We start from the raw sequence: 19,547 nt of genomic DNA, 5'->3' as shown, positions 1-19,547 counted from the left end.
ACAAGCTCACAACGCGTTGCATCGCAACGCGTTGTCTTGTAGATCTGCTATTTTCAAATATTTAAGTACTTTTACTTCTGGTACTTTAAGTACATTTTTATGCCAATACTTTTGCACTTTTACTCAAGTACATTTTTAATTCCAGACTTTTACTTGTAATGGAGTACTTCTACATTGCAGTATTGGTACTTTTACTTAAGTAAAGAAATTGAGTACTTTTTCCACCACTGTAGATAGATAGATAGATAGATAGATAGATAGATAGATGTTAAGGGTAAAGTACATTTTTGTTCGGTTTGATGAAAAGTCAGTTAATACATTTATACTTATTAATTAGTACATTCCATAATTGAATTACAATTTGTGCATTTTGGTAACCAAAAGATATATTCAACTCACAGACACAGCAGGCCTACAAAAATCACCATAGGCCTACTCCAGTGGTTCTCAACCTTTTCAGGCTGCGACCCCCCCCTCCCCCCCCCAACCAAAATGATCATATTTGAACTGGGGGACCCCTCACCCTGACAAGCACTTGTAAATGTAGGAGTTGAGGCATTACATTCATTTAGTTTGACTCGGTTCCACAGATAAATATTGTGAAAATAGCAGATCGACAAGCTCACACAACGCCTCGCAATGCGAGAGCTTGCCTCTTTCTTGTATAATGTGACAATTTGGCCAACGTTTCACCAGTTTTTATAGTATAGACTGTTGATACTTTTGATGCAGTAATAATGGTCATTTACTGTTACATGTCTCTGTCATCTGGAGACCCACATCATGTGGGGAATTAGCAGTAGTCCTAGCCGTTGTTCCACTCCTGGCCACAAGGTGCCACTGTCGGACCTGAATTCTCCTCGTTGAGACCCCGTGGTGTCAACAAGGAAGTTGTAGTTTTGAAGTCAAGGCGCCAGCTGTGTGTGATTCACTGAAAGAAGGCAAGCAGTTTAAACTTTACACACACATTGAATGTGACTGTATTGTGACTTCAACTATGTTTTCCGGGTCGGGGTTTGTGTCGTTGTTGACCATATGAGTTTATGTACGCAGTCTTTAATACAGAGCAGAGTGTGTTAGTTGGCCAGTGTGCTAGTGAGAGAGAGCTAAACGTTAGCACGTTAAACTGTACACAAACACAGTGGTGGAAAAAGTACTCAGATGAATAAACTAAACTAAACTAAAGGCTAGTATGGATACAGCAGTGATTCTCAATCTTTAATTTGAAGAACCCCCAGTTTGATGATGCATTATTCGGCCACAGACCCACATTTGATATGAGATATATATATATATATTATGTATATATATAATATATATATATTTATCTCTGTCTGGGTCTGGGACGCCAATCAACACATTGTAATCCTCAGTGTTGTTTTAACTATGAGTGTGTAGAAATTGAACCAAATGGACCCATTTGTAAACACTCAGTTGCACACAATTACACTCAGAATACAACCCAACTCAAGAGTTACTTAAGTTCCATTTGTACAAAGTACATTCCTTTTGTACACTCTCAGAGTTACGGAGTCCATTTGGTTCCATTCCCAACTATCAATCATTTAGCTGGGGATCTTCTGGAACCCTCTCAAAGGCCCCTGGGCTGGGGGTCCCCGGGGCCCCATGTTGAGAGAACCACTGATAGACATAATAACATTGCAGTCTCTGTCACTGCCTGGTTATGATGGTGTGACTGGTTGTCTTACAGGACCAAAGTGATGTCATCGTCAGGACGGCGGGTTCTGTTGGGTCGTAAGCGAGTCCTGCCCGTGTGTCCCAACCCTCTGTTTCTACAGTGGCTCACTGAGCTACGAGACCAGGCCCGGGACAAAGGACTGAAGACCCAGCACGTCTATCACAAAGTACAACACTGTGTTTGTTATGTTCTGATCTGGTCCCCTAGCACAGTGCTTCTCAACCTTTTCAACCTTTTCAATTTGAACTGGGGACCCCCCAAAATAATCATATTTGTACTGGGGACCCCCACCCTGACAAGTACTTGGAATTGTAGGAGTTGAGGCATTACATGAATTTGTTTGACTCTGTTCCACAGATAAATAACGTGAAATAGCAGATCTACAACGTGATCGGCTATTGTCAAACTTTTTGCCTCTTTTTATATTATTTGATAATTTGGCCAACGTTTATAGTATATATTTCTAGTATATATTGTATAGTTTGTTGATTACTTTTGATGCAGTAATGGTCTTATTCTTTTCTTTCTTACTTTTTTCTTTTCTTTTTTTGAGGTATTAAAAAGGTCTTAAAAGTCCTTAAATTGTCACTTCATTGTCATCAGGGGAGAGGGGACCCTGATGACAAAAAAAATCACGTGGGGGGTCCCGACCCATAGGTTGAGAACAACTGTTCTAGACTGCCAGATGCTACTATATCCAACGAGCTAAAAGTGTGTTGGTGTTGGCATGCTAATGAGCCAGGTGTGTCTCGGCGGAGTACAGGCTGGCAAATGTGGGTAGAGGGGTCTTCAACGTTTTCAGGCCAAGGACCCCCTAGCTGAGAGAGATGAAGCAGGGACCCCCTACTCTATATTGTATAAAATTGTGTTTCAGATTTTTTTTTTACTTAGTCTGCTCTTTTTTCCCTCTACACCTATAGCCTCTTTGCCAAAAATAGCAGATCTACAAGCTCACAACGCCTCGCAGCGCGAGGCGTTGTGAGCTTGTAGATCTGCTATTTTTGGCTAAAGTTCTCCTCACAAAGGGTTCAAGTGGTTAAGGTAAAAAAAAAAAATCGTATCACACAAAGATTTGGCGGACCCCCTGTAGTAACTCTGAGGACCCCCTAGGGGTCCCGGACCCCTTGTTGAAGACGCCTGCGGTAGAGTGTTCCCTCTTCTTTGGAGGAGGGAGGGGCTGCGCACGTTGTGTGTCCTGTCTCAGCCTGGGGTACCACGTTGAGGTGCAATAAGAATATAAAAATCACACCCTGTGTGAAGTGGGCGGTGTCTTGCTAGCTAATCACAATACTGAATGGAGTCAACCAAAAAATAAATACATTTATTGAAACACTCTTTATGATGAAAGAAACCATAACTTAAAAAAAACAAATTTATGTTTTTTTTTAAAGTTATGGTTTCTTATATAGGGCTATGCACATGTGTCATGTGACACTGGCCAATCACAGTCCTGAATAGACTGTGATTGGCCAATCACGGTGCAGGGTTAGGCGGGGTACATTTTTGGCCAACCACAGTGCAGGATTTGTTTTTACAAATATCCAAACCTCACTTATAGGGGCGGTTTCACCGCCCAAAAAAAACATAAATATGTTTTTTTAAAGTGCATAGTCCTATTTATAGGGCTATGCACATGTGTCATGTTTCACTAGCCAATCACAATCCTGAATAGACTGTGATTGGCCAATCACGGTGCAGGGTTAGGGGGGTACACTGGTGGCCAATCACAGCGCAAATTTCCAAACCTCACATATAGGGGCGGTTTCACCGCCCAAAAATCACACCCAGTGTGAAGTGGGCGGTGTGGTCACAGTGGTCATCACAGTGATGGAAGTTCACTTAAAGAAAAGTAATATTGTGGACCAACCATTGTACACCCCTAACTTAAAAAAAAACATAAATGTGTTTTTTTTAAGTGCATAGTCCTATTTATAGGGCTATGCACATGTGTCATGTTTCACTAGCCAATCACAGTCCTGAATAGACTGTGAACCTGAATCACGGTGCAGGGTTAGGGGGGTACAATGGTGGCCAATCACAGCGCAGGGTTGGGGGGGGTGCAATGGGTGGGGGGGGGTACAATGGTGGCCAATCACAGTGCAGCGAATGTCGATGTCCAAACCTCACATATAGGGGCGGTTTCACCGCCCAAAAAATATTATTTTACATAATCTAAGCGAGAGTTAATTTCCCCCTCTTTATAGAATTCTTCTAATGAATAATTCAGTCTGTAATGTGAACCGCACTGTGGCCCTTGTACCAAACGGCTCAGTGCAAACTAAGGTATCGTTGAAATGAACAGATGTTTAATTGTGTCTCTTCGCCAGGCAATCGGCTCCTTAACACGGTACCCTCTACCGCTGCAGAACGCCAGAGAGGCCAAGATCCTCCAGAACTTTGGGGACGGAATCTGTAAAATACTGGATGAGAAACTACAGAAGTACTACAGAGAGAACGGTACGAGAGGAATGGAATGAACAGAGGATGAATGGACGGGATAAAACTTGTGCAGTAGTACCAGGGCAATGTATTGATTTATTAATATTGATATTGTTATGAGGTATACGAGACTAGGTCCTCAGAGTTATGGGGCGGCCATAGCTGAGTGGTTAGTGAGCCCGCCTAGGGAGCCAGAGGCCCTGGTTGCCCCAGGTACGATTCCAGGCCACGCCAGCATATGAGTCGATGAAATGAAATTTGTCCCTGAGCAAGACTCTTAACCCCTAATCGCTCACAGGCCCTCATTGGAAACAAGCCCGCAAGGACTTTCATGAACGTCCTGTTAAAAGGACTTATCCTTATCCTTAGATGTTGTCTATTTTGAATATAGTTTAGTCTTTTCCTGGTTTTAATCACTTAAGCTTTATTTCATATTTTCATAATTCTTTTGGGGGGGGAAAATTCTTTTGGGGTGCCGTGAACACATTGTGCTCACGGCACAATGCCGTGAGATTTAGTTATCATAGTTATTTTATATTGTCACGACTCACGAATCACGATACAATATTATCGTCAGAATATCGATATTGAGGTATTTGGTCAAAAATATTGTGATATTTGAATATTTCCATATCTGCATAGTCCAGCCCTATACAGTAGTACATTATAAAGATGCATGTACTTGATGAACAGTAGTGGATTAATGTGTGCTAGAAATATCTACCACTACACCAATGCGAGTGCTACAGACTTAACACTAATAATGTATTTGTAAAATACTAAAAAACAGCCTTTCTATTAAGCCTCTGATATGTATTTAGTATTTACTCAAAAAACCTTTGAGGCGAGTTAAGCTAAAAGTAAAAGAGAACAGAGTAATCAGATTACAGTACAGAGTTGATCTAATCCAGATGATAATCATGCTGCATCCCCTCTCTTCCTTTGCTGTAGGTCCAGACGCTCCAATCCACTCTCTCCCTAAAGGAGCTCCCCCTCCTGGTGGACAGAATAACAACAATCTGGCACCCAACAGAAAGGTAAAGTGTGTGCGTGTGTGTGTGTGTGTGTGTGTGTGTGTATCAATGTTGTGTTACGGTGTGGTCGGTCACTTATGAACTCTTCCAATAGATTCTCTTCACAACACAGAGTGACGAATGGGAGAAAGGAAAGGAGGCGTACGTACAGCTATGTAATATTTGTATACAAGAGTATACAATATCTACAATTATAACAGGTTGACGTGCTAAGGAAACGGTAAACTATCTCTGCTGCTGGCTTGATGTGTCTTGTCACCATCTTGTCACCATCTGTCACAAAACAATTAACTGTTACACCCTTAGTATACTTTGAGGTTGTGTGCGGCATTCTACACTCACAACTCATTTAGGTTTGCTGCTGAAAAAAAGATGTGTCCTTGTCCATGTGAAAGCTTTATTCCATTTCCTCCATGATGTGACGTGTCTATCATTGCAGAAGAATGCCCCATCGAATGGAGGGAAGGAGAAAGGAGGTGATGAGAGCAAGAAGAAGAAGAGGGAATATGTTCCCCAGAAGAGGTCTGGGGGCTACGCGGTCCTCATCGCCCTCTACAGGCACAACCAGGTACACCTGTTCTCACTCCTACTCGCTCCATTCAGTGCTTACATGTGTATATATACATATCCATTTGTAAATAAATCAGAGGTGGACATTTTCTTAACTGCTTAAGATACTTGAATAAAACCTATCCCCCGCAAATCAAACCCTGGGCTTTTCCACAGAGATGAACAATGCAGTGCTCCAGGCTGTGACTGCAAGGTCACATTCTGTCTCCCATTTTCTCTTCTAATTTTGGACACAATACCTTGTAGAGACTGATGTACAAATAGATTGAAAAATTGCTAATTTAACATCAACTGTCTGGTACTAATGGATGGATAAACACTGTTTATATTATTGTATGGTGAAAATATTGATATAGGTAGGCTATTGGTGTATAGTATTATATATAACTACTGATATTACAGAATACCAAAACGTAATACTGGTGAGGAGAAACTGTTCTGCTGAAGAAGGTACCAGCATTGAACAAAGCTCAGCAATAAGTGAGCAAGTTGATTGTCTTTCACATGGAAACTTCCATTATGTGACACAGAGTTATTTGGGGGATTGAACGTAAAGTCTAACCCCACTGTTTACTTTTCCTGTCTGACTGACTGTTTAGTATCATTTAATCTAATCTAATCTAATCTCATCTCTCCAGATCCCAGGTAGTAAAGGCTATATGTTGAAGTTGGAACTTCAAGCAGAGGCCCAGCATCTCTGTGAGAAGTCATTCACTGTGGTGCGTGGGTTACACACACACACACACACACACACACACACACACACACACACACACACACACACACACCTTGCATACACGTATAAACTTCCCTAGTAAAATATAAAAATGTATACCCGCCTCATTTTGTCTCTTTCTCTCTGCAGCCAGATTTAGGTAGTAAATACACAGCCTGGTCATCAGTCGGCACCCTGGTTCTCAAGAACCTTGTTCTGAAGACTCACAATCCTGCAAGGTATGGAGAAAACATAAACACACACACAGACACCCCTACACACACGTTCAAGAAGTGCACACACTCCTTTGAGGTGCATCAGAGGTAGTCACAGAGCCGAGTTGTCTGCGCGGCACTCGTGCTGTGCTATGAGCTTGTATATCTGCTATTTTTTAATAGCCAAAGAAATCTAAAGTGACACGGATGCGTTCCCAGTCTTAATGGGTTAAAGAATAAATATCAATGAAATAAAGTGGGAAAAATAATACTCTCTCTTTCCCTCTCTCTCTCTCTTTGAGGTATTCTCTCACAGAGCAGGGCATGGCTTTAGCAGAGCGACTGGAGGCCGGGGAACCAGGGACCAACGCAGCACAGGAGAGAGGGAGGGGCGGAGAGAAGGAGGACATGATGAATGAAGGAGAGGACGAGGAGCAGGGAGACGAAGAAGAGGAAGGAGGCGGAGCAAAGGTTGTAGACCTGACACTTGAAGATGAAGAGGAGGAAGAGGAGACGGCGGACAGATTATGGTGAGTGTTTTAAAAAAATTGGGTTGTGTAGTTACCTTGCCATGATGTAACTCCAAAGGTGGGCAAGAAATTAAAAACAATTGCTCCATTGATTAGAAATTGATAATTCAAAATATGCTCCTCATTGACTTACATTGTACGGTAAAACTGCTCTCAAAGTCACTCTTTTAGCACAAAAACAAAAGCAAAAAAAGTTGATTCAGACAATATAGAACATCACCAAACCCAGTACAGTTTTTTTTATTTATGAAAATGTCAACTTCCTGTTGATTTTGCCATTTTTAATAAGTAGAAAACCCGGACTGGATCGGCGGATCCGGATCCAGATCTTCAAATAGTAAAATCAACAGGAAGTTGACATTTTTATTAAAAAAACAAACAGTACTGGGTTTGGTGATGTTCTATATTGTCTGAATCAGCTATGTTTGGGTTCATTTATGTGCCAAAAGAGTGACTTTGAGAGCTGTTTTACCGTACAATGTAAGTCAATGAGGAGCATATTTTGAATTATCAATTTCTAATCAATGGGGCAATTATTTTTGATTTCTTGTCCACCTTTGGAGTTACATCATGGCAAGGTAACTACACAACCCAAACCTCTACCAAAGTGGTCTTACCCTTTAAAAGGATCCCCGGCTAATAATGCCTTAATACATTAAAATTGCCCGCTCTATAACTAAAATTAAAAACACGTTTATTTATTTTAGATATAGTTCATCTTTCACTCAATAGGGACAACTCCAGTCGCAAGTTGATGATGTCATTTGTCCATGTGTGGTCTAGCGGCTCTAGCCCTATGGAATGTATGGAATGCATTTGCTAATAAGTTTAAAATTAAAAATATTGCTTTGATGCTCATATTTACATTAGGAAATAAGAAGTTGTTTTTTATTAAGGGATGCTAAGAACATTCCTTAGGGCTGGACCCAAGCCCCCAGAACCCAGTGGTTTCATTGAAGCCAATTGAACATGCTGGCCATTCATGGTAGTGCAGGCCTGGGGCCTCAACACATGAACGCGAAAACGGTTTCGACCAATGGGCTCGACTCACGAGCATGCGCACGAGCTTGCGCACGGGGCTGCGCGCTTTTGTGACGCAAAACGCGTCACTGTGACGCAAAACGCGTCACAGAAGTGACGCGTTCGAGGCCCCAAATAGGCCTCGCCCACCAAATTTCCAACCCGGAAGGAGGGTTCAAATAGGCGCATGCGCTGGGTGAGCAACTCAATGCAAGTGGATGGGAGGAGAATTCGGGTGCCCTCTCTATTATTTTTAACTCTATGGCTGGACCACACATGGACAAATGACATCATCAACTTGCGACGGGCGTTGTCTCCCTTGTGTAAAAGATGAACTATTTATTAAATAAAAAAAAAATTTAAGGTGTTTTTTTATTTTAATTATAGAGGGCAATTAGAATATATTAAGGCATATTTGGCTGATTAGCCAGGGATCCTTTTAACAGCAGGAAAATTTGATTGGCTCTAGTATTGCAGATGTCCTTCCTACTTGAGTCGACTTTAAGTAGATCACACACTATTACTTGTTTAGCCCCACAGAGAGGCCTGGCGCTTTCACCCAGCTTAGGAGTGAGGTGGCTGGGCTGAGCTGTCCAGGAAGGTCCCAGGCTCCAGAGACGACAACCAGGAGGCCGGATGTAGCATGTCTCCTACCCGGCAGATATGACATTATCCTCTGTGTTGACTTCATCGAAACAACTGGGTAAGAGAAGTGAGACTAGGATTAATAATACATGCAATTTATGTAGCGCTTTTCTAGATACTTAATGTCGCTTTACAAAACTAAACAAACAACTTGATTAACATAAATAACTAGTTAAAAGGGTAAAAAGGAAACAAAATTGTACAAATTAAAATGTAAAAAAGGGGATTTGAATTAGATGGGAATGCAAGTCTGAGGAGGTGGTTTGAGGGTGGTTTTAAATGAGGCGAGGATGGGGGCAGATTTAAACATTTTACATTCAAAACTTGATACATTTACTGTATCTGTGTGCCCAGACCTGCGGCCACTGTCGCAAAATTGCTTGCTCAGGGGTGGGACTGTCGGGTCTCTTCTCTACATGTAAAGTGTCTTGAGACAACTTGTTGTGATTTGACACTTTAATCAAATTGAATTTAATTGAAATTGAATAGACCTGGATGTAATTCTACATAATAAGAGGAAACAATGTACAAGAGTTGGTGCTTTGCTAGATGTACAGCAGGGGATCCTCAAGGGTCTATTTTAGAACCGATGTTATATATTGATGATCTCCCTCAAGCATGTCCACATTTTAGCATCAGCCAAACTGACTGCTACAGTATAATGAACAAAGTGTCAGATTGGTTTGCTATTCACAGCGAGGACCAATAAATCAGTTAATCCTGAGATATAATTAACGGTTAAGTCGTCACTTCTGTGACACACGTTAAATACTGTATCTAGGCAGGTAATTGACACAAACTTGTCTTTTAAAAAAACAGACAAAAACAAAAAAGTTAGTAGACGAGAGTCACAGCAGTGTTGAGTATGACACAAGCAAAATCACTGTGGGTATGTATGGTCAATACCTTTGTTGTTTCACACTAACTGTGTGTGTGTGTGTGTGTGTGTGTGTGTGTGTGTGTGTGTGTGTGTGTGTGTGTGTGTGTGTGTGTGTGTGTGTGTGTGTGTGTGTGTGTGTGTGTGTGTGTGTGTGTGTGTGTGTGTGTGTGTGTGTGTGTGTGTGTGTGTGTGTGTGTATAGTGGCAAAACAGGAGCGAAACAGGAGTTGGTCAAAGAGCTTCAGAGGAACGGCGTGACCTTCGACGTCAGGAAGTTAAACATCGGAGACTTCCTGTGGGTGGCCCGGGAGAGGGTCGCACCTGTACCAGGTAGCCCATGCAAAATGCTACTTTATTATCGACCTTTCTCTGTCCTAGCAACACACTCTCACGGGATCTAGCACCAGCAAAACATTGGGCGTTCACGAGATCAGACGGCACCCGTTTTTGTTTACCATTTCGCCTCTAGTGGCTCCAATTGGGATGTTGTATCTTTAATGATTTAATCTATATTTTGATAAATTGGTTGTAATTGTAGAATAAATAATGAATGAGAGGCCTTGCTTGTGTTGCTGTCCACAGGTCAGCTGCGTGCTCCTCCCAGCAGAGAGCTGGTTCTGGATTACATCATTGAGAGGAAGAGGATAGATGACCTGTGTGGAAGCATCATCGATGGACGCTTCAGAGAACAGAAGGTGTGTAAGAGTGCGTGTGAATTTACTTTACCTGTCTCAGCTTGATTATTCTCCAAATGATTGTAGTGAATTAACGGCAAGTCTCTCAGTCTTTCTCATGTCTCTATCTCTCTGTCGCTCTCGGTCTCTCTGTCTCTATCTCTCCGTCCCTCTGTCTGTCTCTCTCTCTCTCCACGATGATCAGTTTCGTCTGAAGAGGTGTGGTCTGCATAAACCCATCTACCTAGTGGAGGAGTGTGGCGCTGCAGCATCTCACCTGAGTATACCTGAGAGCACTTTACAACAAGCTATTATCAACACACAGGTACACACACACACACACACACACACACACACACACACACACACACACACACACACACACACACACACACACACACACACACACACTCACTCAGTTTAAATGAATTGTGAATGAATTGTCTCTTGAAAAGACTACATATGTGAATGTATTTCTGCGTGTGTGGATATGTTTGCTTGTATGGACATGTTTGTGTGTGTGCGCGCACGTGTGTGTGTGTGTGTGTTAGGTGGTGGACGGTTTCTTTGTGAAGAGAGTTCAGGATGTGAGGGAGTCTGTAGCCTACTTGACTGTCATGACCCGATACCTGACCAAACTGTACCAGGTAAAACACACACACACACACACACACACACACACACACACACACACACACACACACACACACACACACACACACACACAGTAAGTAACATTACAGAATATTTCTCTCACGTGTACACATAATTTTTTATTAATAGTTACTAATGTATGGTAAGCAACATATTCCTTTTGAAAAGTTAAAGTTGACTTCTCTAAATACATACACAACAGCTTGTGTATGTATCATCTAATACAATTCAACAACTCTTCTCTGCTCCTCTCCTCCAGAACAAGACCCTGTTCTGTCGTTCCAGAGAGCTGGAGGTGGATGGAGGGAGTGAGGTAGAAGAGGCCAGAGAAAACCCTTCCTCCTCTCTCATCTCCTTCGCCGAGTTCAACCTCGGATCGGTCAAGAACAAGGTGTGTGTGTGTGTGTGTGTTGGCGGTGCCTTGATGGCGTCATAATGGCTGATTTTACACTTGGTTGCATGCTGAAAATAAAAAGAATCTACAAATTAACAACACGTCGCAGTGTGACGCATTGTGAGCTCGTAGATCTGCTATTTTCAGAGCACAACCAAACATAAAATGACTTGTCATTCTCCACTAGTCCCTCCCTAACATTTTAGTCTAGTTTTTTGCTGACGAAATTGTCAATACATTTTGTCTTAGTTTTAGTCATCATAGCTTAGTTTTTATCTTGTTTTCATCAGTGAAAAAAAGTAGTTGACGAATATTTTTCGTCATAGTTTTAGTTTTTAGACGAAATCAACACTGATGTGCATGTAGATGTGCTTTTGTGTAACCTTCCCTTCATGTGTTGTGTCTTAGTGCCAGACGGTGAGAGAGGTGTTTGCAAGACAACTGATGCAGGTCAGTGGTCTGTCTGGTGACAAGGCTGCTGCTATACTGGAACTATACCAAACACCACACAGGTAATACACTGGAACTATACCAAACACCACACAGGTAATACACTGGAACTATACCAAACACCACACAGGTAATACACTGGAACTATACCAAACACCACACAGGTAATGCACTGGAACTATACCAAACACCACACAGGTAATACACTGGAACTATACCAAACACCACACAGGTAATACACTGGAACTATACCAAACACCACACAGGTAATACACTGGAACTATACCAAACACCACACAGGTAATACACTGGGCTAGTTTATGCTCATGGTCATGATGAATGAGCATAGACATCAATCAGCATTTGCAATAAATAAATGTGTTTTCACCCTCTGAATCTCATCTATGTACAGTAATTAAAATGCGTGCGCTTCTCCATTGTCTTGTGGTCGCTGGGGTGAGCACATGAACATGTGTGGAAAATCTATCATGGATTTCTTGTTCCAGTGCTCACAGTTGAACTATGACTACTGGAAAACAAAAGAAGTCCCATTTATGACAGTTTCCCTGACCTACAGTATATAACAATTCATTGCTCATGTAAAAGAGGTAATGGACACATGGACAAAGATGTATTATTTATTATTACATGTAATCACTTCTCTGTTTTTCTTTCTCTGTCTGTCTGTCTGTCTGTCTGTCTGTCTGTCTGTCTGTCTGTCTGTCTGTCTGTCTGTCTGTCTCTCTGTCTCCCTGTCTCCCTGTCTCTCTCTCTCTCTCTCTCTCTCTCTCTCCAGTCTTCTCACAGCCTATGAACAATGCAGGAGTGAAGCAGAGAAAGAGAAACTCCTCTCTTCTATCCGATACGGGAAACTCAAAAGGTTTGCAGGATTAATTTTTGATTCAATTCCATTGTTATGCTTTGTGCTGCATTGTATTATATATATATTTATTTGTTTGACAATACAGTCCTTCTGTGCGTTCCTACAATTCCCATGAAGCATTTTGTGAACAAGCTGGCACGCCCATAATGTATGGTCTTCAGGCTCAGAGTAGGGCTGGGAAAATATGTCGGAACCGATAGTTAGAACCAATAACCGACTTATAAACGAATAATCGAGAAGCAGGTAAGGAAACAGTGTCCTACTGTAGATGATGTAAGATGTTGTCAAGTTTGGCAGCCATGTGGCTTGACCATGCACACCTCAACATTACCCTTGTTACTTTTGTGTTTTGGTTTTTCAGGAACGTCGGGCCAGCTCTGAGCAGGACGGTCTACCAACTGTACAGTACCCAAGGACCACTGTCATAAACACACACACACACACACACACACACACACACACACACACACACACACACACACACACACACACACACACACACTCAAAGATAAAGACACACATAGAAAATTAACCACACACATACTACTTGTATATTGACTTACACACAAACACCCACACATAAAGGAAAAGGCTGCCATAATTTATTTAGTTTATAATTCTTTTTCTTATTGTCAACACACTTTTGCCTACGAAAAGGACAAAGATCTGCTTGCCGATGCTGTTGCTGTCACCATGGGGTCTCAGCAAGGCTGGGGTAGCCCATAGGTGACCAAGTATGGTGTGACTGTGGCCACTGGCCACACACATTATGTGATGATGGAGCAGAGCAGATATAAGAACATTGGCGCCAAGCTGGTGCAGGACGTGGCCAACAACACCAACGAGGAGGCTGGTGATGGCACGGCCACGGACATGGCACGGTCCCTGGCACGTGCCATCATCGCCAAGGAGGGCTTTGACACAGCCATCCTGGTGAAGATCCGTCATGGCGTCATGATGATGGCTGTGGATGCTGTGATCAACCTGCTGAAGAAGCTGTCCAAGCCTGTCACAACCCCAGAGGAGATTGCACAAGTTGCCACAATCTCAGCCAATGGTGATGTAGAGATCGGACATCATCTCTAATGCCATGAAACAAAAGTACCAAATTTAGTTTTTCTAAAAAGTATGGCCAGTGGCAGTCATAGAACTCTGCTGCCCAGAGCATGTACATTTGAATATTTACTCTCAAGTCTTAAACCACTTAAACCTTATACCAGTGGTTCTCAAACTTTTCCATGTCAAGGACCCCCACATTGACACTTATTAGCCCACGGACCCCCATTTGAAAAGATATGCCAGGGACCCCCATAAGAGAAGAGTTTTACGGCTCTAGCAGTGATTCTCAGCCATTTTAATGTCAAGGACCCCCAATTTGACATGCATTAGGCTACAGACCCCCATTTAATGGCATTTCTATCTCTGGGACCCCAATTTATATTGTAAAATCAATGTTAATTCAACTCAGAGTGTACAAATCGGGTCCATTTGGTTCCATTTCTACACTCTCAGAGTTACAGACCCATAAGAGTCCATTTGGTTCCTAACTATCCATCATTTAGCTGGGGGCCCCCTGGAACTCCCTCAAGGACCCCACTTTGAGAACCAATGCCTTATACGGTACATGGTAGTATGTCAATAGTTAAAATAGCAGATCTACAAGCCCACAAAGCGCTACCTTGCAATGCATTGTGAGCTTGTAGATCTGCTATTTTTGCCAAATGTTCACCTATCTTCGACAAACGTTTGCCTATTTTTGACACACATTTTTTTTTGCCTAATGTTAACACATTGAATGCCAAAAACGGTCCGGACCGTTTTTGAGGGTCCAAACGAGAAGTGCCGAAAACGGTCCGGACCGTTTTTGACCCAATTCTATTTTTATACATGTGGGCCACGTGGGGCGCTAAAACGAAACTTTGACATCACCCAAGTAGTTTCTGAGAAGAAGAGGCTGGATCTGGCTCCATGTCAAAAATCCTTCCGGTCGGCGTTTTCAATGTTATCTCCTTGATTAAAAGCTTAATATCTCCATTTCTTTTTAATGTGGTGGAAACGAGCCGTTTTCGATCGGCGATCACGCTGCAATGGAGGGTCGCGTTAGAAATATTATTGTTCCAGGCGTTAGTCGGGACCCTCCGCCGTCTCGCACGCACGCTTTGTTTACATGCATTTCCGCGTCGGGGCTTCTCACAGCACGAAGCGTATAACGCAAGTGGATGGAAGAAATGCTGGCACTCAACGTATAATATTTTAATAAACCTCTGGCACCCAATGTGTTAATCAATTGTTTTTGCCAAATGTTCATCTATTTGTGCCTATTATGACATGGCCAGGAAAGGGACGATAGGGTTGATATGGTTAATGAACGTTGAACATTACTATGACCGTTTATAGCAGTGATGATTTATGCTGAACTAAGGACCAGTTCCTGTGATAACGGAATGGACTGCAGTTCTATGACGTTTGTACATGAGCTACACCTGGTGTTGGGCTACAAGGACCATACTTGAAAAGCATGTTTTGATCTGGGTCTTTTTTTGCAGACCAGTCTTAATCTCTTTAAACTCCATCACCTAACAAATTATCCCCTCAAACACTAGTAGATTTACATTTTGCACCAAGAGTTAACAGTGGTGTTTGTACGGTCCATGTAAATCTCAAAATGCTGCTTTATTTTATATATTGTTTTCTAATGAAGAATTGCCACAATTGGCGTTGGAAAAAATAAAGTGTTTAATTTTTAATAGCATACACTGTATGCATTTGGGCGTATGGTTTATGCTTCCATGTCAATCTGAAAATAGTAGCTATAAGTTAAGGCCAGTCCACACCAATGCAACTTCTTGCAACTCCTTGTAGTCAGGGAATATTCTCAGAATAATGTCAAATCTTGGAATAAATTCCTTACCAAGAAATGTCTTCACCAATGTGTTTGTAAAGGATCCCACTTTAGTTTTAGCTACAGGGACACATTAAAGAGACATACCCACCTATCAAAAGGTAATTCCTGATATGAGCCAAAGAAATGTTTCAAATTCAAAAGGTTAATATCTTTCACATTGCCCTATCATGATTCATGACCTACTGTACTACTGCAATTCTTTGATTTGGTAAAACATAGTATCTGAGAACACAGCAATTAATTCAATGTTTGTTCACTGGAACAACACAAGAACCCCCCCCCCCATCTCTAACTCGTCTCTTATTTTCTTGTGTAAAGGTCAGACCGCACCAATGCAACTCCTTGCAACTGCCATTGGGGATAATGGTTGCAAGTAGTTGCTTGTTGCAATAGTCAGGGGATATTAAAAATATCTTGGAATAAATTCCTTACCAAGAAATTTCTTCACCAATGTGTTTGTAAAAGTGTCTAGTAACACATCTCATAAAGACTGAAATGCAGTTTCCCTAGGGGAATTTTTGACAGCTGCTGAAAGTTGGGGAACCCACCATAACCTTATGCGGGGGAAACATAAAAAAATTATTCTGTTTTAAGTAGCATGTGAAGGGTCAAACTAGGGTGTTTTTATGATTCTGAATCCATTGCAAGCTTTTGTTTTGCACCAAAACCAGTCCTTGGGCTGAAAACGGCCATTGCCAACCTTTTCCAGGTAATTTTTTGTGTGAAAAGCCCATTGAGATTGGGGCGTTTTTAATCCCTAACGTTTTAAATCCCATGCAACTTTGCATTCACACTATTGTTTAGTTTATTTTATCTTATTTTTTTTATTTTTTTATTTTTCGCATTCTACAAGTTTAACAAATACATGCACTTCTCACTGGAAAAGATTGACACAGTGAGGCTTGGAAAGGGAAAGCTAGTGATTATTATGAGGTCTTATTCAGAGGTCTGAGAGTGTTTTTAATGAATGGTTCCTTGTTTTCCTTCCAGAATACAGTAGCATTATGCTTGCATATTGCATGTTGCTTTGCTGTCAAAGCACATGAGGTGTTGACCGTTCTGCTGTAGAACAGAGAGTTACTGTAGTGCATTTCCTCCTTGAATGCTGACCTTTTATTAAGTTGTACACTAGGAGGTAAGAGACTGTACAATGAAATATTATAAGCCTACAATTTGGTCTGTATACCTATAAATGCTTTTCTATTCCATGTAAAGTGCCTAAAAGTGGGTATAATTTGAAACTTGTGTGTTCTGAGCTTTTTCATCTGGACCATGTACATAACACAGCTATGAATTACTGTAGTGGGGGGGGGGGGGGGTTGTTTCCAAAGACAAAATAGTTCAATCAAACAATCTCATATGGTGACATATGCATGTAAATTAGACTAATGATTATATATCAGAAACTGATTCCCTGGGATATACATATTTCAAAAAATTATGGCAGATGCATCATGCCTATTAAAAAAAACTATTGTGCAATGTAGAACATTTACTGTCTAAAGTATCAACTATAGGCTACACTTGATAGGATGAAAGGCAACTCAGAAGATGCATGTGTGTCCCCTGACAGTTAAAGCTGTTAAACCAAAGGTCCAGTCGACTGTACAACTGTCCTGTCCACTGAGGTCACAATACTGAATGGAATTCATTCATCATTCAATTTGACAATGCTGCTGGTAAAATATGTAGGAACTTAATCTTGTTTCCTGAAATAACACACTATGAATAATTCCATGAACACTTCAGGTGCAACTGAAGTGAGGGGACAAAAAATATATAATGCAGATGTCAAGCAATGACACAACAGCTACTGTATAAGGCATCACTGAATTGGCCACTAGATGTCAACCTTGTGTAATTTTCAGGTTTCCCCTTTATTATGATCAAGCTCACCTGTCTTGCCATGACTTATTTGTAATCGTAAAGGATATTAGAGTGTTTCACTATAATATATGAGCTCACTGGAGTCTGGAGGAAGTGGAGACAATGTGGAACTAGTGAGAAAGTCGAGATATTTTTACTTAAATACACATTTTCTGCCATACTCTACCCCAAATAAATACCCCTGATTATCTTGTAACCTCGTGTAACCACCACCAGGCTTTTCCACAGGAAATGATGGTGTCGTGTGAGAGTCCAGCTGTACAACGTTCAACCACAAGCTGAACCTGTTTGTGCTACACATTCACTGTCTATTTCAAGGGGGGTCAAGACTGGTACCTGCACGTGGTGGCCCTGCTACGGATTCTGACGACCCTGACGATCCCGATCTGAAGATCCCGAAGAATCCAACAAAACCAGTCATACTAGTACTACACAGAATTTACACCAGCAGCTCTCCGTTCCCAACAGTTCAGTACCCACTAGGCGTCACGCGTCTGTCAAGACGAGCCTTATGGCTAAAACCGAAGTGCGTTTACTGCAGCTGAACGTCGAGGGCCTGACACGGCCAAAGCGTGATCTCATCCAGCACATTGCCAACCAACATCAGGCGAACATACTGCTGCTACAAGAGACCCACTGTGTCACCGAAGATAAGCTACTCATCGATGGTTTCGACCTCATCAGCTTCATAGGTCACAACAAACATGGCATTGCCTGTTACACCAAACAGGGAATAAATGCAAGAGCCCTCCAGCAATCTCCAGCCAACTCTGCCATTGAATGGTGTACCATGGAAGCTCTGGGCACCACCTTTTGCAACATCTACAAACCACCACCTGCTGAGTTGGATATATCCTTCCTCCCCACCATCCCTGTGAACTCATTTGTCTGCGGTGACTTTAACTGTAGAAACATCAAATGGGGGTACTCGAACACTGACAGAAATGGCTCTGTTGCTAGCGACTGGGCAGAAAGTAACAACCTTCATCTGCTTTTCGACAACAAGGACCCCAGAACCTTTTATTCTGGTAGACACGGCACCTGGACATGCCCCGATCTGTCCTTTGTCTCCAACAACATCAGCAGACGCTGCAACAGAATGGTTCTACAGAAGTTCCCTAGATCTGGTCACTCGCCCATCATCATCTCCAGTGACATCAAGTTAGCCATCTCTAGCCTCAACAGAAGAAGATGGAATTTCAGGAAGGCTAACTGGCCAAAGTTTTCAGAACTCACCAGGAAATTAACAGCAAGCCTACCTGACCCATCATCCAATGTGAATGGAGCTTACAACGCCTTTTGCATCCTGCTCAACAAGGCTGCTAAGCTCTCCATCCCAAGAGGCCGCAGGGACCCACATGTACCTTGCTGGGATAAAGACTGTGAGAAACTGTACAAGGACTACCTGAATGCCACCGACATTGACCAACGCTCTCTCTATGGTGACCAACTGCTGGACCTTCTCGGGCAGAAGAGAAGGGTTAGATGGGAGGAGGAAGTTAACAACATCAACTTCACACATTCTAGTCGTAAGGCCTGGAATACAATCAACCGGTTAACTGGGCGAAGCTGCCCAGCTAGACCATGCCCCATAGCAGCAAATGCAATAGCCTCTGTACTTGCTGATAACGGCAGATGGAAAGACCGCTCATCTGAGGCAAAAGCCTTCACCAGAGAAGTAGTTGCAGATATCAGGAAACTCACCAGAACAGTTCCTCAGCCCAGCCCCCTTTCCCAGCCCATTTTGTCAGAAGAAATCGTTGCAGCCTTGAAATCCCTTAAGGAAAATAAGGCTCCTGGTAACGACAACATCCACACAGAGTTCCTCAAGAACATGAGCCATGAGGCATTGACCTGGGTCCAACTTTTCCTCTCCAACTGCTTGGAAAACCTGACCATACCATCCAAATGGAAGCAGGCTAAGGTGCTGGCCATACTCAAGCCAAATAAGACA

General features: G+C 42.2%; 1 protein-coding gene across 1 annotated transcript; it reads left to right on the top strand.

Moving 5' to 3' along the window:
- Nucleotides 1-1,715: 1,715 nt before the first annotated feature.
- Nucleotides 1,716-13,492, top strand: mus81 (MUS81 structure-specific endonuclease subunit). Its single transcript, XM_080450983.1, has 16 exons — nucleotides 1,716-1,865; nucleotides 4,027-4,156; nucleotides 5,090-5,175; nucleotides 5,612-5,740; nucleotides 6,381-6,461; nucleotides 6,608-6,696; nucleotides 6,975-7,202; nucleotides 8,755-8,925; nucleotides 9,949-10,076; nucleotides 10,329-10,441; nucleotides 10,626-10,745; nucleotides 10,972-11,067; nucleotides 11,334-11,465; nucleotides 11,877-11,980; nucleotides 12,715-12,798; nucleotides 13,163-13,492. Exons 1-16 carry the CDS (start codon nucleotides 1,722-1,724, stop codon nucleotides 13,227-13,229), a joined length of 1,902 nt encoding a protein of 633 aa, XP_080307109.1. The 5' UTR covers nucleotides 1,716-1,721; the 3' UTR covers nucleotides 13,230-13,492.
- Nucleotides 13,493-19,547: the final 6,055 nt, after the last annotated feature.

Source organism: Gymnoscopelus braueri, assembly GCF_963280865.1.
Source record: "Gymnoscopelus braueri genome assembly, chromosome: 15".
Classification (NCBI taxonomy): domain Eukaryota; kingdom Metazoa; phylum Chordata; class Actinopteri; order Myctophiformes; family Myctophidae; genus Gymnoscopelus; species Gymnoscopelus braueri.
This window is presented reverse-complemented; position numbering and strand designations above follow the sequence as displayed.

What these genes read in the sequence shown, in the direction of transcription:
- mus81 (XM_080450983.1), top strand. Translation starts at nt 1,722, where the DNA reads ATGTCATCGTCAGGACGGCGGGTTCTGTTGGGTCGTAAGCGAGTCCTG. An exon ending in TCGGATCGGTCAAGAACAAG is followed by an intron (nt 11,466 to 11,876) that starts GTGTGTGTGTGT and finishes GTTGTGTCTTAG; the next exon opens with TGCCAGACGGTGAGAGAGGT. An exon ending in CGATACGGGAAACTCAAAAG is followed by an intron (nt 12,799 to 13,162) that starts GTTTGCAGGATT and finishes TTGGTTTTTCAG; the next exon opens with GAACGTCGGGCCAGCTCTGA.